The sequence below is a fragment of the Chelonoidis abingdonii genome, chromosome 1 (assembly GCF_003597395.2).
Source record: "Chelonoidis abingdonii isolate Lonesome George chromosome 1, CheloAbing_2.0, whole genome shotgun sequence".
Taxonomy (NCBI): Eukaryota; Metazoa; Chordata; order Testudines; family Testudinidae; genus Chelonoidis; species Chelonoidis abingdonii.
This window is the reverse complement of record NC_133769.1, coordinates 333,505,633-333,527,310: the sequence shown is the minus strand read 5'-3', so window position 1 is coordinate 333,527,310 and position 21,678 is coordinate 333,505,633. Positions and strand designations below refer to the sequence as shown.

Here is a 21,678-nt window from a genome sequence, read left to right as displayed (position 1 = left end):
TACATATTGTTTTTAAATAATCTTTGTGCTTTGAAGGTGGTTTGAATCTCTCTTAATTTTAAATGGTTTTGGTATAAAATTTTAAAGTAGAGCACTGGGATTTAACCTTGCGAGTTCTTCTACCGTTACTGGGAATCCACAGCCTAGGCCAGGTGCATTACATTTATCTTGGCCTTTGTACATATATAATGTGTACGTCGGAATCCAGTTATAAGGATTGGTGTTGACAATGTGTTTTGATGGTTGTGTCCAATTGACCATTACCCTCATGATACATAGTAAACTTCTCAAATTGAGATGTGTACATAGAATCAACATTTCCACCTTCCACCATGATAAAATGAGTACTGCTAAGGCATTTTAATGCCAAGGCATGTCATGGCTTCATCTAGCTCACACAGTCTATAATATGCTTTACCAGCTGCTGAGCAGCACCCAAAATCATGTGTGAACTTCTTTTCTCCCTTTGAAAACAAAGAAATTACTTCCACTTTAATCTTTATAACCGAAGGTGCTACCATATCAGTAGAAGGAAAGGGCAAACAAATCAGCAACAACAGGAAATGACTTTAGGAAAGCAACTCTCTCTCTCTATATATATATAGCTGAAAGGTCACTAAACCAAAATTCCATTGTAACTGAGATGTGCAGCCTGAACTTGAAGAAACAATTTGATGGTAGAATACCTCAGACATAACAGGACTGTACTTGTAGATCTGCGGGAACAGTTCTTTATTCATTCAAATACATAATGAGAACCAAAATCCTTATAGCCAAAGTCTTGAGTTTCAAAGCCCATTAAATCTGAAGTCATGCATTTTGAAACTATTTCCTTGACTCTCAAATTTGGTGCTTTTCTTCAGAGAATTCTATATTATTAAAAAAATGTTTGGCTTTGTGGTAGTTTGTACTTCCTATGTAGTTTGCTAGGGGGCAATAAACTTCAGCTAACTGTGTAAACTTCACATGTCCTCTTATGCCACACTAAGTCATGCGTTTTAAGTAATGTTAAAATAGCATGTCCGTGGATCATTTAAAAACTTTGTATTTTTTCCCTGCCTTGACATACCACCAGAGAGCATTATCCATTCACATTACTATGATAAGGAAATTCAAGATTTTAACTGGTGTAGGGAAAAAGGAGGAGATTTAACTGTGCAAATAGTGGGTAACCTGAAGTTATTACATTTTCATTGATGTAATGGAGAGTGGAACTGAGGCAAAAGTATCATTAAACAGTTTTTTATGTACTTAATGTAAATATTTAGTAGAAACTAGCTAAAGATTTTGTTATATTTGGTCTATAGATATAAATATTTCTTTTATTGCTGAAAAAATTGCCCTCTATTTTTAAATTTGATAGTTAATTATTATATCATTTTTGTTACTCTTTTCACATATCAGTATTACCTCGCCAAAGTTTATGAAGTTAATTTCTGAGGTACAAAGGGATCTGTAAAACTCCCTAGATTTGCATATGTATTGTCCTCAATCCTCGCTTCTCTGAGCACATTGTGTAATATGAGAAATCAAAGTGATTAGCCATTTCTGTTAGAAATTTTGATTTGTGTATTTATATTTGTACTCCAAACGTACTGTTACATATTTTTTGTATTGTTACATTTATATCTTTATGTTTGTGAGTCTTTAAGAAAAAAATCTTATGTAAAGATACAGAAAAAGTGAAAATATTTACACAATACAGGTAGTTGACAAAATGAAAACGTCAGTGAAGCTTGCTTTTTTTTTTTTTCTTTTTTTAAATGAATGGAACTTCTATGGAAAAGTGTGGCTATCTGAACAGAAAGTTCAGGTATTTTCTAAATCTAATCCATACTCTGGATAACAAATACCAGTTATGGATACCAGTACTGTGGGAATTTTAAAAGTATGAAATATCAAATATTTTGCACTAGAAAAGGTTATGTATAATTTTGTCTAAATAGTAATTAATAAATTACTAACTAATAATTAATAATATGTCAAGTAATAATTTTAGTTGTTTATTTCTTCACAAAAACATAGGATTTACCTGCACAGTAATAGTTTGAGTAAGTTTGTTACAGTTTAGTAACTTGCTTGTAAATTAATTCTAGGCTGTGGAGACTTTAAAAATGTTTGAAAAAAAGGATAGCAGAGTAAAAAGTGCAGCTGCAACAAACCTTTCATTTCTTTATTATTTGGTAAGTATGCCTTTTTTGTTCTTGTTGTTGTTAACTATGAGCTCAGAAGAGACTACGCTTCTGTAGCAATTTTTGTGTCTATCTACGTGTTCTTTCTCAGCATTGAGACAAAGCTCATGAAAACAAGAGGTAAGAAAAGACACCATTTTAACTAGTCAATGTCTGTTCAGCGTTTTGAACTGTTAAGTGCTATGCAAGAACAAAGTACTTTATTATTTTTGATTATAAATGTTAAATATTAAAATTTCAATTGTTGTCTTTACTTCCTAATTGAAAGTAGGGGCTGTGGGAGCAGAGGCGCCAACTTCCTGAGTCCCCAGAGGGTGCTCGATCCCTGCTTTGACCCAGGCCCAGCCCCTTCTCCACCCCAGCCCCCAAGCCTCTGCCCAGCTTCTTCCTACCCCCTCTCTGCCCCACTCCGCCTCATACTGGCCCATTCCGCCCCCTTCCCGCATCTCTTCCTGCCCCTACTCTTCCCCCAGTGCCTCCTGCATGCTGCTGAACAGCTGATCACTGGCAGGTGAGAGCCACTGGGGTGGAAGAGGAGGAGCTGATTGGCAGGACTGCTGGTGGATGCTGAGCACTCACTACTTTTTTTCTATGGGTGCTCCAGCTCCAGAGCATGCATGGAATCAGCGCCTATGTGTGGAAGCGCTCTGCTTTTATAGAGGTACAAGAAGCAAAGCAGACAGAAAGGATGTTCCAACTGCTATGCCATTACCCTCCCTTCCCTGGCAGCAGCAGCAATTAGAAAGTGAGTGAAGAATTCTGGCTGTGCTGCCAGGAGGAGGGAAACTGAGCCCCTGCTGGAGTATAAAAGACTCTTCCCTCATGTGGATGTTGTGCAGGTGAATTAGTTAATGTTCATGAAGCTCTTCATATATCTATGTTCTGGTTATTTGTTCCCTGGCTTCCTCCTGTCGTGCTCTCTGAATGTATGTATTCAGCTGCCTGACCTGTCACTCATTCCTTGTCTCCAGCTGGGCTCACCTACACTTTTACCTCCCTCCATCTCTGACAGGGTTCTGTTCACCTGCACATCAGTAATAGGGCTGTGATCCCACCCTTAACTCTCATAACTAGACTTGGGGAGGAGTGGAGACGACGACATTTAGAACACTGCTCTGGGCTGTCTTCTCTGCCTCTCTGATTAATATTAATTTTCAAGTAGAATATAAAATAAGTTCATTTCAGAGGCTTAAATGATTCTACAGTGTTTCTCCCACCTTTCCTACCAATATAAGAAGCAAGCCAGCATTAGGAGGGAGATGGACAAGATGACAATGTAGGTCTCACTCTCTAATTTTCAGGTTTCTGTGACCTGAAAAATGTGAGTGACCTTTTTTCTACAAGCTCATAAAGAACAGTATTAGGATTGAAGAGTATTAAATATTTTTTCAGACTGCTATTATATCAACCATAAACAGACTAAGGTTAGTGCCAAAGAAAATTATTGATTGACAAGTTGTTAATATACTATCTCTCTCTCTCTCTCTCTCTCTCTCTTGTTTACACAGGAAAATGAATTAGCACAAGCAGCCAACTATGCAGATTTAGCTGTGAATTCTGATAGATACAACCCATCAGCTCTCACTAATAAAGGAAATACTGTGTTTGCAAATGGAGACTATGAAAAAGCAGCAGAGTTTTATAAGGAAGCTCTAAGGAATGATTCCTCATGCACTGAAGCACTTTACAATATAGGTAATGTAGAGGTGTTTGCATGGCTTAGAGTTTAGATAAGGCTACTAATGTGTTTGGGATTCTAGTTTTCAGACTTGTCCTTTTTAGAAATGTTAATTGAAATTAAAATATGTCATTTCCATTAAACTGTTAATTCTTTTACCTCATGATTTAAGATGTAAAGTGAGATAATATCCTTTGCTTCAAACATCTTCCACAGAAACTCTGCACCAATATTACTCATCTGTTCTTAGACTAATTGATGTTGGTAAATCACTTTGAAGATAAAAATTGCTATAAGTGCTAAGAACTATTTTCTATTCAAAATGTAGGTTTTGAATAGAACTACTCAACCATATTATCTCCCCTTCCCTTTCTGATGCCCCTTGTTAAAGGGATGGTGTTATGTATGGCTGTGGGCCTTAACTGGAATAATGACCATTGCCCTAATCAGCTTTGGTTCATTTAAGTCACACTGCCTGAAAGGACTGTCAGGATGGTTCTTAAGCAAGCAGTGCAGGAAATCTACTGAGATGCAGTTGAGATGAGAGAGCGATCATCGGGGAAAGCAAAGTTATTTTGCATTTACCTCTCTCTAAGCAGTGATGTAGCTTGCTTTTTAAAAAAACTTCATCAACTTAAAAAAAAGAAAAAAAAGTTAAAGGTAGTTTCAAATACCACACCTACCTTGAGTATCCTTGTGGCTTTATAATCATGTTCTCCTATTTTTTTAAAGTTTTTTCTATCTGTTGTTGCTTTATGAAAATCCCATATAAACAAGGAAAACTGACCGACTATCAAAACAGTGAAATTGACTATCTGAAAACAGCTGCCAAATGTACAAATTAAACAAACTGAAAACTGAGAAAAATATTTTTTCAGTCTCTTTCATGTGTTCCCTATTACAATAATACAGGAATAAAAAATTCAGACAAAAATACAATTTTTAAGTTAATAGTATCCCTTTAAATACTGCATATCTACTTCATTGTCCTTGGTTATTCTGCTAAATTACTGTGCCTGTACTGATGTTTTGTTTTGCTTGTTGAACTCATTTTGTAATTTTTATTTTTAGGTTTAACATATAAAAAGTTAAACAGAATAGACGAGGCTTTGGATTGTTTTCTGAAACTTCAGGCAATCCTTCGAAACAGTGCCCAAGTTCTCTACCAAATAGCAAGCTTGTATCTTTTGCTGGGTCCAGATGCCAAATATTGAATTTAGTCTGTATTAGAGGATTAGATGAGATTAGTCTTAATCAAGACATAAAAGTTGTTTTTGTATGGCTAAAAAAATTTACATTTAATCAGGAGACATTCATGTGGGCTTAAAATATATGTGATGTGTAAAAATAAGGCCTGATTCTGCAACCCTTTATTTTGGTGAACAACGTCACTGAAGCCAGTAGACTAACACACATGAGGAAGGCCTAGTCATATATAGATAATTAAAGCTAAGGAGAGGCCTGTAACTCTTCAAAAATACAAGTGATGTTATTTTGAAAATAATATAACACATATAAGTATAATGGATATAAAACCTTAACAAAATGTTATAGTTCATTACAGTGACGTTCTACTCTGACAAGAGAATTTGTAAAAATAGCTCCATAGGGTTCCTTGTTTATTGTTTCAGTGGCTTTCAGACCAGATCTGCTCAGTTTACATGTAAAAGCATAATCATCTGTTAATCCTGCAAACTTTGCCTGGGATCTGAAAGCCAAGTTGGGGTCTTACTTGGCTCTGTGCCTCATCAGCAGTAAAGATTCTGCAGCCAGAACTTAGTTAAGCATTCTGTTGATGATGTGCAAACCACAATAGAATCCCTTCCAAGGCATAATAGAATCCCATTGCAGTATTGGCTCAGCATTTTTAAAAGTAGTGAAAGTCATAAAACTTCTTATAGTCAGAAAAGTAAGTAGATATGAATCTAACTATACACAAGGGGTGAGGTCCTCTTCCTGCTCCCACCTCTTTACAGTGGGTTAAAGCACTGGAATGGCACAAAAGGAGTTCTAAAGCTCTGGTTCTGGTTGGGGAAATATTCCCTTGTATTGACAGTGGGTAACTCTGCCTTCAGAGGACCCCCTTGCAAGCTCTGGCATAGGGGGCATTCTGGGGACAGGGTTGAGAGTCAGAGGAGTGTGTTGGGGAGGAGCTACAGCATATCATTCTGTGGGGATTATGAACAGGGCTAGCACCCGTAAGGCAGCCCAGGGAGGCTGCTGTAACTAAACAGGCCCCTTACAGCTGTCTAATTACAGTGGGGACTGCTCCAGCCCTCAGAGCTGCCCAGAAGTGGAAGAGACAAAGGTGGCTTAAAGCCCTCTTCTTCTGAGCCGCTAATTCCATGCTATGCTTCAGAAATGCAGCACAGAGTGGCGCATAAAGAACAGATGTGCTCCATAAGGTTGTGGCAATGTTGCCTTGTCATTTTGTTTAGCACAGAACCACACTAAGAAAACTTAGGAAGTTTGTGGGACATAGAGACAGGATGCCTAATTCTCCTTTCAGTTGCACTGTTATAAATCAGGAGCAACTCCATTGAAGTTAATGAATTATACAGATGTAAAATTAGTGAGGGAGAGAAGAACCAGGCCAAAAGTGTTTTTAAGGCTGAAAGAGAAGCCTAGACTGTTAACACGTAATTATGTTATAAATAGTAAACTAAAGTACATCTGAGTGGGAAGAAATTCTTAAGTAAATGTGCAAACAAACAAAATATATGTGCACATTGCTATGTCTGGCAACTCTTTTCAACATGCAACTTTTGGATTACATTTATATTATATAACGTAAGAATTCCTCTTGATGAACCAAAATATGATCACCATTTGAATGGTCCTTAACTGAAGATACCTCAGATATGAAATAATGGAGGATCCCAACCAAGCCATAGAGTGGCTCATGCAGCTTATCAGTGTAGTCCCAACTGATTCACATGTGCTGTCGAAACTAGGGGAATTGTATGATAATGAAGGCGATAAATCCCAAGCTTTTCAGTATTACTATGAGGTATGTGACCTATGCATTTTCTAATATTTAAAAGAGTGCAGTAGGCGATGTTTACTTACAGTAGTATTTAAATTGCCAAAAGTATATACAGAAAGTAAGGAGAATCAGATTTTCCTTAGGAAAGTATAATTATTTGTAAATCAAGCTTTTATTGTCAGATCTTTATAAGAAGGAGCACACCAAAAATGGCTGTGGAATATTCTGATGTGGGGCTCCCTCAGTCTCTCCTATTGAAGTTTTTCCTCTTTAATTAAATAATTTAATTAAATATTAACTGGGCCAGTGAAAAGTGTGTCAATAGAACACTTGTATCAAATTTTGTTTCTAGTAAATCCAGAGATTAGTCCTATTAATAATACCCAAGACACCCCCCCTCCATCAGTAAAACTAAAATCTATAGTCAATACAAAAGTTTTGCTTATTTATGGGCATTAATCCCAGGATTAATTAAAAACAGATTAGAAATATTCCACTGAAATAAAGTGGATATGTGCATGTACTTGACTCTCTCTTTCAGATGTTTAGAGTTAGTTTATTGCTCGTCCAAGTGTAGGACTGACAGCTCTGTAGACTGGCCTTTTTATCCACAGAACACGTAAAGCAAGGGCACTCAGCACTAGCTTCCTTGCACTATTCTGACTGGGTGTTTCACTCCTGTTCTGAAAGGGACCAGCTATACAGGTGACACAGTAGTAGTTCACTCACCATGCTTACTTTTTTCCTTGGTATCTTTTCTGAGACTGCCCACAAAGGTGCCAATTGAGAGGATATTTTGAGTGATGTAGGCAGATGCCTTTCCCTTAGGAACAGGAATGAGACTATCAGCCCATCTCACATATGTCATACAGTCCTCAGATTGTAAAGTCAGTGGGTCACAATCATCGCTGGTGTAATTCTGAAAGTCAGTGGAGCTACGTTAGACTGGGGATTAATTTGGCCCGGTATTTTTCTCAGAAATGGCTATTTTTAATGAAAGTCTCTAATTTTATTTGTACAAACATAAATGAAAACTTTTATAGTAAAAAAAATCTTTTTCACTGAGTTTTCCAGCAGACTTGGCTATCTGAAACTGATTAATGTAATTTGTTATAGAAACAACTTGCTTAGCATTTTAATTAACTTGTTTACATACAGTAGTAATCTAAGAAGGCAAACTTTTTTGTGTGGTAGAATACTCTTTTGCTGCTGCTAACTATGCTAAAATAATAATTCTAGTAAGGATTGATGGAAAATGTGAAACTCATCTCAGGTAACTCTTCTAAAAAGTATTTTGTAATTACAAAACCTGACAAGTTCTCTTTAGGGATTGGTTGGTATAGTACAGTGCTTTCATTCATGTATTACATATTTTTGGCATCTGGAGAATTAAACACTTAAGTGAGTAAGATATTCCAGAAGTAAAATAAAGATGTTGTTTATCACTAAAATTATGTTTCTTTCACCTTCCTTATTTTGTCAGTCATATCGGTATTTCCCTTCAAACATTGAGGTCATTGAATGGCTTGGAGCCTATTACATTGATACTCAGTTTTGTGAAAAAGCCATTCAGTACTTTGAGAGAGCAGCACTTATTCAGTAAGTAATGATTGTTATTGCATGTTTAGTCAAATATCTTGTATTGAGGGTTTTTCTTCTTGTAATTATATTTCGGAGACATGATACATTAATTGCCATAAGATATGTCAGCATTAAATACAGCTTTAGGTATTGTTTCATCAGGTTCCTCACCTTGTATTTGTTTGGAGGGGTGTTTTCCTTTCCCAGCTTTCCTTATCTGGTAAAGATTGTTGATTCAACCTTATAAACAAAAGCATCTTTCAGCAATTAATTTTGTTTCCTTGTTCATATTGTTCCTATTCTCATAAAAAGAGTGGCATTGCAGAAAACATCAAACATTAAATAAAACCACAAACAGTACAGTATTAACAGCTAACAATGGATATATGTTGACAAATCTAATTTATTCTGAATTTTATATTTGACCTTAGTAAAACTGTGTTTGTGACATCTGACCTTAGTAAAACTGTGTGTGCGCTTCACAGAATGAGCTACTTAAGGTCATCTGCATATTTTATTCTAGACTTGCAAAGGGAGTTTAACATACAAGTGACCTACATGTAAAAATTTGGCCAAATTTGAAACTGGAGCTCAGAGTTCAACCGAAATTATTTATAGCTATAGAAAAATACGTATTTCCTCATAAAAGGACCACATACATATTTCCATGTGGAATTTGTGTCAACAGACAAGCTAAAATTCACATAACCCCATGAAACCCAGAGGTAGCATTTCTCTTTTTGTATGTTTTGGTAATCCTATCCAAAATCAGACTGAGCCAAATCCAGTTATTACTTGGCTTGTTTACGATGATTTAAAATTTGACCTACTGTCTGATTCATGTATGGCACTCAGGTTAAAATGCCCCTGAAAGTACAAGGAAGTATTTATGTGTTTGGGCAATCCAGACACCATTCAAAAAAAGACTGTACTGCAGAAAGGTTATTAAAATGCAGCAGAAATTAATATTTTAATTGAATGGGGGAGAGAGAGGGAGTGTGTGTGTGTGTATAAAATTATAAAAAAAAAAGGTTTAAAATAATTTAAAACAAATAAGACTAGGGTTAAATGTAATAAAAAGAGGGAAAAGGCAATAGTTAAACTCAAATGTTTGAGCAAATTGTAAACGAAAATAGAAAGACTAGGGCTAAATGCAAAGTATATATAGAATAAACACAGGAATTCACACAATTTTTTTTAAAAAAATAGGCAAGGGGATAAGCATAAATAACCAAACAAAAAATGAAAATAAAACTGGAATTAACAAGATTTTTTCCTATGACCACCTTAGCAAAATTGCTTGTATTTTTGGATTCTTTCTCCCACCTTTTGTCTGCATTGTCTTTGTAGACTGTAAATTCTTTGCGGCAGAGATTTCTCTGTGTGTTTGTACATCACGTGTACATTGAGGCCTCAAATACTGTTTGGAGCCTTTGGGCACTAACCACAGAACAAATAACTTATTAATAATACTAAAAGCACGAGTTTGATCCAAATATGGCAGCCTACCTGCCAAGCAACATTGGTAAGCAGGACTATATAGCCCTTGTATTGAGACATTGGCTCCCCATTGATTATCTGATCCAATTCAAGATCATGTTCCTGATCTCCAACACACTCAGGCCTGGTCTACACTACGGGGTTAGGTCAATTTAGCCACGTTAGGTCAATTTTAAAATGACCACGCCCACACAACCAACCCCGTTCCGTCGATAGGCTAGGAAAGAATTGAGTGAGCGCAAAGAGCGGAGGCAGGACGCAATGCTAAGGCTAATGGGGGAGCAAATGGACATGCCGAAGCATCTGTTGAGGTAGTAAATGGACATGATTAAGCGTGTGTTGGAGTTGCAGGAAAGCTAACGAGCACAGACCCCAGCTGCATCCACTGTATAATCTCCTCCCCTCCTCCCCGTGTTCCATAGCCTCCTTATCCAGACGCCTAAGAACACAGGGGGAGAGAAGGCTCCAGGCACCCAGCCACCCCACTCCAGAGGATGGCCCAAGTAACAGAAGACTGTCATTCAAGCAGTTTGATTTGTAGTGTGGCTACAATAAACAATGTGCCCTTATCCTTCCCTCTTCTCTCACCCCACCCGTACTACCTTGTTCATTATTTAATTTTTTTTTTAAGTATTAAAGAAAGAATGCATGGTTTCAGAACAATAGATACTTTATTCTGAAGGGGAGATGGTGGTTGGCTTACAAGGAGTTAAAATCAACAAAGGGGGCAGTTTTGCATCAAGGAGAAACACACACAACTGTCACACTGAAGCCTGGCCAGTCATGAAACTGGTTTTCAAAGCCTCTCTGATGCACAGCGCGCCTAGCTGTGCTCTTCTAATTGCCCTGGTGTCTGGCTGCTCAAAATCAGACGCCAGGCGATTTGCCTCAACTTCCCACCCCGTCACAAACATCTCCCACTTAGTCTTACAGATATTATGGAGCACACAGCAAGCAGCAATGACAATGGGAATGTTAGTTGCGTTGAGGTGTGACCTAGTCAGCAAACAGCGCCAGTGAGCTTTTAAATGTCCAAAGGCACATTCTACCACCATTCTGCACTTGCTCACCCTATAGTTGACTTGCTCCTTACTACTGTCCAGGCTGCCTGTGTAAGGCTTCATGAGCCCTGGGAGCAAGGGGTAGGCTGGGTCCCCAAGGATAACTATTGGCATTTCAACATCCCCAATGGTAATTTTCTGGTCTGGGAAGTAAGTCTTTTCTTCCAGCTGCTCGAACAGCCTGGAGTTCCTAAAGATGCGAGCGTCATGCATCTTTCCCGGCCATTCCACACTGATGTTGGTGAAACGTCCCTTGTGATCCACCAGTGCTTGCAGCACCGTTGAGAAATACTCCTTGTGGTTTATGTACTGGTCGGCACGGTGGTCCGGTGCCAAGATGGGGATACACATTCCGTCTATCGCCCCACCATGGTTAGGGAACCCCATTGCAGCAATGGTGGGGAGGGATAGCTCAGAGGTTTGAGCATTGGCCTGCTAAACCCAGGGTTGTGAGTTCAGTCCTTGAGGGGGCCATTTAGGGGTCTGGGGCAAAAATCTGTCTGGGGATTGGTCCTGCTTTGAGCAGGGGGTTGGACTAAATGACTTCCTGAGGTCCCTTCCAACCCTGATTCATCCACTATGACCTGCACATTTCCCAGAGTCACTGCCCTTGATAACAGAACATCAACGATTGCATTGGCTACTTGGATCACAGCAGCCCCCACAGTAGATTTGCCCACTCCAAGTTGATTCCCGACTGACTGGTAGCAGTCAGGCATTGCAAGCTTCCACAGGGCTATCGCCACTCACTTCTCAACTGTCAGGGCAGCTCTCATCTTGGTATTCCTGTGCTTCAGGGTGGGGGAAAGCAACTCACAGAGTTCCAGGAAAGTGGCCTTATGCATGTGAAAGTTTCACAGCCACTGTGAATCATCCCATACCTGCAATACTATGCGGTCCCACCAGTCTGTGCTTGTTTGCCTGGCCCAGAATCGGCATTCCATTGTATCAGCCAGCCCCAGTGCCGTCGTCATGTCCCAATTGCCACAACTTGTGCTTTCAGGAACATCTATGTCCATGTCCTCATCAAAATCCTTGTCATGCTGGTGTCTCTTAACCCAGTTCTGCATATACTCAAGGATAATGCATGAGGTGTTTACAATGCTCATAACAGCCGTGGTGACGGTGAGCTGAGTGGGCTCCATGGTTGCCGTGGTATGGCGTCTGCAGGAAAACAGGAGAGCAGAGTTGCAGCGGAAGCGGTGGATGATGACGGTTAGCACCGCACAGATTTCTGACAACTTGGAGAAATTTGCTATTGAAACTGAGCTCATTTACAACAGCAGGAGAGCAGAGTTGCAGCAGAAGCTGTGGATGACAATAGTTAGCAGTCCTACTGCACTGTCTGCTGACAGCAGTACCCAGGACACGACAGCAGCAGTGACACTGAGCTGAACTGGCTCCATGCTTGCCGTGGTGTGGTGTCTGCTCATGAAAAAAGGCGCAAAATGATTGTCTGATGTTGCTTTCACGGAGGAAGAGGCTACTGACGACGTACTCAAAACCACCCTCGACAATGTTTTTGCCCCATCAGGCATTGGGAGCTTAACCCAGAATTCCAGTGGGCGGCAGAGACTGCGGAAACTGTGGGATAGCTACCCACAGTGCACCGCTCCGTAAGTCAATACTAGCCCACGGTAGTGAGGACGCACTCCACCTACTTAATGCACTTAGTGTGGATATACGGAATCAGCTGCATAAAATCGATATCTAAAAATCGACTTCTATAAAATCAGCCTAATTTTGTAGTGTAGACATACCTTCAGCTACCTAACAACCACCTTTATCCCCGTGACTAGGACGTCCCCCATAGCTCCACAATTCATGAGAAATGGAGACAGCTTTCTTGGCTGGCCCACTACTGTTGTATACTTCCTTCCTCATGAGACCAGAATGACAGCATCTCCAGGATGACATACAAGAATGATCTGTCAACTTAACTTTTCCTTTACAAATAATAATGAAAGTCAACAACAAAAACCTTTCGTCTTTTAGTTAAGATTGAGACAGTATATTTATATGACTCTTCTACAAACTTTATAACAAGAAAATTACAAAAGAATCCCAAACATTAAATATGGAAATAAATAGTTAAAGTAATTTATAGAACTATTCCATTATCCCTTTTGTCCTTGCAGTCAGGGCCACATGGGAAGTTCCTTGTATTTAAAGCCCCATTTACTAACATGTACTACTGTATAGAAAGTCTAAAAATGTAATAATTGAAATTAAATTCTAGTAAAATGCTCAAAATGAAGTTCTGCTTTCCCACTGGCTACTGTGTTTGTTATTAATTGTAAGGAAGGGATTGGTACTGTAAACAAAAACAAATGCAGCAGGAGCAGCATGCAGTTCTAGACACAACAGACACGGAAAGAGGGGAAGGAAACAATGTTAATCAAAATGGTATCTTCAGCATTGGACATTGTTTGGTAACTGAAGTCTTGTTGTTTGCCTCAGGCCTCAATTTCTCCAACTAGTCATTCACTACCAGGAAATTCCCAACCCACTGGTTACTCTCTAAAATAAATAGCTTTAAAAAATGGAGACAAACCAGGAAAATATTTGTGAAACACTGATGTAAATACTTGCTATCATGCTGTTCAGTGAAGCTGCCAACCCCTTAAAAATTTGTAATGCAGTCAGGCTCTTGGATCACATATGTTGGCACTCTTAGCCCATTTTAAAACACTGGAAAGAACACAGCTGAAACTAGAAAAAATTCATCGTGATTTCATAATCATCTTCTGGCACAGACCTAAACATTTAAGGCCTAATTCTCTAACCACTCAATTCATTAAACTTTGTGAATTGCCTCAACCCCGATCCCCAGTTTCTCAATTCTGTTTTAGTGGAATATTAATTCCAATCATTCAGTGATATTTTATATGTAAATCACCCCCTTTAACTTGCATTTTAAGATGTATTTTGAAATGAATTGAGAATTGTATTTTTGAGAATCTTGCAGGGCAAATTTTAGCAACATTAGCAATTCAAACAGTAGTACGAGTTGTGGAGCTTAGTTCTGTGCCCTAAAAATGTAGGATTTTCATACCAAGTTGCCTACTAATAATTTTTATTACAATGGAAGTGTGTTAGGTGCTCACTTGGATTCCATTGCTGTGTGCAGCAGGCACACACGTGCTGCAACTGAAAAATATGCAGCAGACTTGTCTTACATAAGCTTATTTTGCAGAACACTAGACTGCAAACAGACAAATTGTTTGGAGGTCAAATTGGCTTGACCTGTGGTTGAATAAAAAAATAAATAAATAATGGATGAACAGTACAGCCAGGAAGGTAAAGAAAAATGCTAGATTTCCACTACAGAAGCCTCCCTACAAATTGTTAGAATGCAATATTTTGTAGGACATATTAACAATCAGACGGGACTATACAGTCCGAAGAACTTTCCACATATGGTTTCGGTAAGCTTTGAAGAATTGCCATGGCAACTTACCAGTCCACACATAGCTATATCTTTAAACTTGCTAATAATGAAAAAATGTGATTAGTTTATGTGCCCTTCCTAGAAAGGATTCACCGTGAGTGAGCCGACAAGTAGAATTTTGTGAGACTGGTTTAATAGTGGATGTACACCAATACTTTGAACTTCACAGAACAATTCATCTATTTCATCATTTGGTAGTACTGTATACTAAATGTTTTTATTTATTTATACATAGACCAACACAAGTGAAATGGCAATTGATGGTTGCTAGTTGTTACAGAAGAAGTGGTAAGTGTCTTTATTTGTTCTGTGATTTTTTTATAATTGGTATTTTTTTACTTTATATATTTTGAATTTTTATCTACTAATCTTTGGTACATCTGCATGGTGAGTTCTTGGTTCTAAAATCTCCTTAGCCAGTAGCATGCTTCTGCTTTGTGAATTTTCTATATAACAAAGCATTACCTTCCTTGAAGTCCTGGATTTAGTTACTCCTCTTTGTACTGTCTTGTACTTATGAGTGGAGCAGCCATGTGCAAGTAAAGAGAACAGGCCAAACTAGTGTAAATAGTCATATTGTATTTGGTTTATGTCAGAGCACCATATGATGTCACAATAGCCAAGTAGGAAGAAATTTCTAGAGTTGCTCAGCTGAACAGACCACATTTACAATATATGTAGTGTGTACAATTTCTAGATATTAAAAAAAATTGAAATTTTAAATTCTACAAACAGAATACACATTGCCACTTGGAGACTGAGCTCTCATCTGCTGAATTTTATAACTGGGATTCTACAATCTGAATCTGCTATTGGTCATAACCACACTGGGACAGAAACCATGTCTTCCTCTTTGTATTGTTCAGCACCAAAACACACTTAAGATATTTTAATAAATAATACTTTTCTTTCATGCTGTCCTATTGTTCCCGCTCTTTCCCTTGCTCCTTTAGAGCCTTACAGAGAAGAACCGAATGACAAATTAGCAGATTTTCTTACGTTGTTTGCCCAGTTACCTGATTCTGTGGGATGGGGGAGTAAAAGCTGGGTAACCATGTGAATTGAAAGATAAAGTCAGCACCCAACCAAAATCTAGCACAGAAGAGCTTTCCCAGCAAAGGAGCAAGACAGCTTGGCCACCATTATGTTCATTAGATATACTGGGAAAATCCTCAGTATGTCCTACCAGCACATTCCAATTCAGTTTGAACCCCCACCTATCATTTAAAAAAAAAACATTTGAATTTTTTTCAGCTGCTCACAACCAGCTTTAATTATTATAGTCAGGTAATAATTAAAGAATGCCAACTTTAACTGCATCAGTTGTGATCTAGGATTATTAAACCACATACTCTTAAAAATAAAGCAGCTGAAAAAAGCTGGAAGGTACCGAGTCACATCAGTTTCTGGTCTGATACTGTGCCATTGTACATGGATGTGTGTGTGATGTTGTTTATTTTGTTTGCAGGTAACTACCAAAAAGCTCTAGATACATATAAGGAGATACACAGAAAATTTCCAGAGAATGTTGAATGTAAGTTGTTTAATTGAGTGGTGCAGCTTTCAAGGTAAAGGAAACTCTATGCTATATTGAATATATCTATTAGTAATCCATATTATGTAAGTATTTTAAATTAGAAAATTCTCACAGACTGCGTTCTTTCCCAATACTAATTCTGCACATTCCTTGTGATAACTCTAGGGCTTGACTAAAGTAATACTAGGGCAATATTGAGAAAAGAAGATGGAAATAAACTTGCTTACTGGCTTCCTTCCTCCTATCTTCTTCCTGCAGTTTTATAACTGTGCTGTTTATTTACTCTTCCAGGTATGTCTACACTTAAACCACTGCAGTGGCACAGCTGCAGCTGTTCTGTTGTAGTGCTTGAGTGTAGACGCTACCTATGCTGATGGGAGGAGTTCTTCTATCAGTGTAGGTTATCCACCTCCCTTATGGCCATTGTAACACTTCTGGTAAAGATGCTTTAATAACTCCACCTCCCATGAGAGGCAATAGCTATGTCAGTGGGAGAAGCTCTCCCACTGACATAGCACTGTCTACGTGGGGATTATGGTCAGTATAATTACATTGCTCAGGGGTGTGGATTTTTCACACCCCGAGTGACATAGTTATACTGAAGGAAGTGTGTAGTGTAGCCCTTAGCCTGAGAGTCAGTAGTTAGGTCAACAGAATTCTTCCATCGACCTAGTGCTGTCTACACCAGGGGTTAGGTCAGCATAGCAGTGTATCTCTGGGGAGTGGATTTGTCACCCCTGAGAGATGTAGCTATGCCAATATAAGTTCCCAGTGTAGACCAACCCTTTAACTTCTGTGTGTGTATTTACAGAAACATCCGTTGTTACCTGTAGACCCTACTACTGTCATCTCCCCAGACCAGATTGTTTCTCTTCTTGTATATACCATCCTTCCATTTTATAGTCTACAAGCCCTACTGTGGTTAAAAGTTTTACCAAAACCAAGTATCTCAAAAAGGCATGAAGCATTTTTTTAAAGTTTTTAGTTGTTCAAGTAGTCTCTGGAAACCCTTAGAGACTACCAAACTGGGGATACATGGTAATAGGAAACATCACTTCATGAAGACTGATAGATGCTTCACCAGTGGCAGAAGCAGCTCTGTGGGTGAATCGAAGAGCATCACAGAACATGGTTTGGGAACCATTGCTCTATGTTGCCGTAGCAGCCCCATTACCTCATTTATTGTTTAAAACCTCAATACTACAACAGTCTGTTTGCCACTTACCAGAATTGCATTTTTAAACAGTTTAAGGCAGAACATTTACTATATTTTAAAAGTAGACTTGCAGCATTTTTTTCAGCTACTAGTAATTTTACCAAGTTTCCTAAATTCTCTTGAAGAGCAGGCTTTACAGAGGTCTACTGTAGTAGAAAAACAAATCTTTTGCCTTACTTAAGTCAACAATGGCAACACAAGTTTTGCAAAATGGTTTCTCACTTTAAGATCTATAGGTAAAAAAATATACGGCATGTTAATATTTGTAGTGTGTGAATCAAAGGAGTGGACTATTTTGAAAATCTTTCAGTAATTCTAACATTCTTTGAATATTGCCGGCACAAATCCATGACACTGAGGATGCAGTACAGAACTACTTGGAAAGTAGTCACTGGTCATCATTCCACTGTTCTATTAATTTCTAAAGCCAAAGAGTCAGAAGCTCTCTCATCTCCCTGAGCTTCATCAGCTGTTGTTAAATCACATTTTAACTAGCTGTTGAGGTTTTCTTCTGTTTACTGGTTATTGATAGTTTAGTGTCATATTTAGATAGATGTCATTCCATGCTGCTGGGCATGCAGAGACAGTGGCAGCTCTTTTCCAAATTAGGGACTCTGCCTCAAACGAGTTCTCTCTTCCCCTAAGTTCTTCCAGTTTTATCATATAAGCTTGGTCTACCCTGAAAACTTATATCAGCATAGTTACATCCGTCAGGGGTGTGAAAAAACCACACCTCTGACTGGCATAGCTATTCTGACAAAACCCCCAGTGTAGATACACCTATGTCAGTGGAAGAGGGCTTTATTGAGGGAAGTGATGTTCCTACAGCAACAGAAAAACCCCTTCTGTGAGTGTAGGCTGCGTCTGCACTACGGTGCTGTGCCGGCAGAGACTATACCAGGATAGCTATCTCTACGTTAGCACTTTTGTCGGTAAAACTTTTGTCAGGGGTGTGAAAAAGCACACCCTTGACTGACATAAGTTTCACCGCCAAAAGAGCCGGTATGTTGGCGGAAGATGCTCTCCCGCAGACATAGCTGCCGCTGCTCGTTGGGGGTGGATTAATTATGCAAACAGGAGAGTTCTCTCCATCGGCATAAAGTGGCTACACAGGAGACCTTACAGCAGCGTAGCTGCAGCAATACAGGTGTGCTGCTGTAAAGTCTGTGGTGTAGACATAGCCATAGTCTCCATAGCATAGACAACCATAGTCACATTTAACCTTCATATCAATTTTTGAACTCTATAGAGAGTGATATTAATGCAGGAGCTAAAAGGCCACCCACCATGCATCTGAAGTGCTGACTCAGCACTGGAGTAATTAGGAAATGTAACTATGCTAGTGTCCATTCTTTTCAGCTCATTTGGCATTGATGATTTATTTTCAATAAAATACTATTGGGGAATGGTTTTGCAGTAACAGTTTAGCATATGTATAATGCTTTTTATTTTCGAAGCATTTCACAAACACTAAGTAACTAAATTTCATAACATCCCTTAGGTATTATTAACCATTCTATAGTCAATCACAGAAAAGTTAAAATTGCTTGCATAAGATTCCAATCTGAGTTGCTGGTATTAGAGAGCAGGAACCCCTGTTCCCTAGTTCTTTGCTATGTCCAGAAGACCATGCTGCTACTCTGTAAATTAGTTTTACTAGGTTAAACATACTGCTATTTTTTCACCTGCTTTCAAGCCCTTTTCAAAATATATTTTTAATGTACAATTAGGTCTACGGTTCTTAGTTCGTCTCTGCACAGATATGGGTCTGAAAGAAGTTCAAGAATATGTGACAAAGCTCAAAAGAGTAGAAAAACTAAAAGAAATAAGGGAACAGGTATGTTTGTTTTCTCCTATGAAAAGTGGAGGGTTTTTTTTCATTTTCATTATATAGCTTCACTGCCTAGCACAATGAACAGTAAAATAATATTTGCTATAATACTTTAGTCTAGCTAGAGTGAATGTTCACTTCCTGGTTTACAGATGTTTAAGTTGGTTTTGCCATAACTCTTGGATTCTTTGGTTTTCAGAGGTTTAAATATAGATGCATTCTGTAAGGTACAAGGCACATCTAGTCAACTTTAACATTCTGCTTTTATGAAGTTTTTGGACAGTGAATTTCCCTTGGCTTTGAGGAAGTGGTAGTAGTGAAGGGGGCATGAGGAGGGGCACAAGACAGCTTACTGGGACTACCTCACTGTCACTCAGCTACCATCTCTGCCCTCCATGGTGCCCCCCAATAGGATCAAGGGCAGGTAGGAAGGTGATAAACAAAAACCTGTGAAGAGCACATCTACCAGATGGTGGTAGCAAGGATGAGAGGGAGCCCCATAGTCTGTACTCCACTTTTGGGACTATCATAGGGAGAAGGGGTTCTGCACAACCTTCTGCAGCATAGGAGGATTGCAGAAATGTGAAGTGACTCATTCATCTCAAGGGAATGTTTTCAGGTGAATCCAAACACCTCATGGAGATGAATACAGCCTGATAACAGCTCTTAAGTGGTGTGATCTGACCCATTCATTTCAATATGTATTCTCCTCCCCTCCCCCTTCTACCTCAAAATCTACCGCAAGCCCAGTCATGGAATACCAGGTTTGAAGACACTCTTATTATGTACATGGACTTTAGAGCAAATTGAATACTAAAATCAGCTCCTTATTGGGGAAGAGGCTGTATCTGAGAAACTTCTTGATAAATGACTCCAAATTTACTCCAAGAAATATTTCCTGGCCCCTGGTGTCATACCAGTATTCAAGGTAATCTCACTAGCTACATATATTTCACTGCATATTGAAAATGTAAAGAAGCTCATAATGTGGGGAATGGTTATTGGTAGAGCCCTACCAAATTCACAGTCAATTTTAGTCAAATTGTAGATTTCATGATTACAGTATTTAAATCTGAAATTTCAAAGTATTGTAAGAGTCCTGACCCAAAAAGGAATTTTGGAGGGTCACAAGGTTATCGGGGTGTTGCAGTACTCCTACCCTTACTTCTTCACTGCTGCTGGCAAAGGATCTGCCTTCAGAGTGAGCAGCTGGAGAGCGGCGACTGCTGGCTGGAATCCCAGCTCTGAAGGCAGAGCCACTGCCCAACAGCAGCACTGAAGTAAGGGTTGCATGGTATGGTATCGCCACCCTTACTTCTGCACTGCTGCGGGCGCAGCGCTGCCTTCAGAGCTGAGCGCCTGTTCCAACAGCTGCCGCTTTCCAACCACCCAGCTCTGAAGGGAGTGCAGAAGTAAGGGTGGCAATACCGCAACTCCCCCTAAAATAACCTTGCGACCCCCCTGCAGCTCCCTTTTGGGTCAAGATCTCTAGTTTGAGAAACGCTGGTCTCCCTGTGAAATCTTTATAGTATAGGGTAAAAGATCAAATTTCACAATCTGTGACGAGTTTTTCATGGCCGTGAATTTGGTAAGGCCCCAGTTATTGGGAACTCCTCAATGACATGGCCCCATATTTGCACCACAAACTCTACCACAACCCCTGTTGCAACATAAGAGTTTTGAAGACAATTTACCGAAGCATGTGGGACTTAATGCATTTAGAAAAATTGGCTGCTAAACAGTAAGCAAGGCTCAGCCTTAACTTTGGTGGTGCTGCCACCCCACTATGACATTAGTAACGAAGCAGCTAAGCCGATAAAACATTACCTTTTCAGTTTACAACTCCAAGAGGTTCTCATTGAAATGAGTTAAATTGGTTCAGCTTTATCTCTAGTGGGTAATGGTCCACATTACAAACACACTCACTTTGCCACAACATGAAATAACTGGTAAACTCTACCCAGGAAAGGTCAGAAACTAAACTTTTATAAAAACTGGATTAATTTTTAATTGGAAGGCGAAGGTCCCTGGGGTTGTAGAGGTAATTACTCACTTGTATACAATATCAGCACTACTTTTTCCTGAGTTCTTACTTATGCAGCATAGGCCTACAAATATTAAGAAATGTAAGAAAAGCACCTTTTTCCTTTTTTAAAAAAATATTCACACTTTGTATGCAAATACTGTTTTTGTTTGGTTAGGTGTTTTGTTTGTTTTTAACGTCTTTACTTGATGATGTGAACCTGAGTTTTCTGGGCACTTCTGAACACTTACTACTTCTGTGCATTAAACTACTAGTGAAAATATTTAAACAATTAGATTGTTTAACTTAGTTGTTTAAGATTATAGTAATATCTCAGTGATGTTAAAAATGTAATATTTCATTTTGACTTGATACATTAATCACTGAAAGTCCAGGGACTAGGTGCCAAATACTATCCTTCTCCATTTAATCACAACATAGGTATATAGAAGCACAAACTCTAATACAGTAATTTTATACAGCTATGGTAAATTAACCATAATTTGGAGAGGCTAATTTGCAGATGACTGGAATGTTATATTAATCACAACAATGCGTCATTATTCTTCGAGTGCTTGCTCATATCGATTCCAATTAGGCGGGCATGCGCCGCGTGCACCTT

The 21,678-nt window shown here is 38.9% G+C and overlaps 1 protein-coding gene across 3 annotated transcripts in view; it reads left to right on the top strand.

Moving 5' to 3' along the window:
• IFT88 (intraflagellar transport 88) overlaps nt 1-21,678 on the top strand; it is a 101,220-nt gene that overhangs the window by 30,435 nt on the left and 49,107 nt on the right. For all 3 annotated transcript variants that reach the window (XM_032765721.2, XM_032765704.2, XM_075061672.1), the window contains 8 exons: nt 2,097-2,183; nt 3,701-3,887; nt 4,942-5,050; nt 6,730-6,880; nt 8,340-8,455; nt 14,685-14,737; nt 15,918-15,983; nt 18,933-19,039. In XM_032765721.2, the coding sequence (XP_032621612.2) occupies nt 2,097-2,183; nt 3,701-3,887; nt 4,942-5,050; nt 6,730-6,880; nt 8,340-8,455; nt 14,685-14,737; nt 15,918-15,983; nt 18,933-19,039 (876 nt within the window). The remainder of the gene's footprint in view (nt 1-2,096; nt 2,184-3,700; nt 3,888-4,941; nt 5,051-6,729; nt 6,881-8,339; nt 8,456-14,684; nt 14,738-15,917; nt 15,984-18,932; nt 19,040-21,678) is intronic.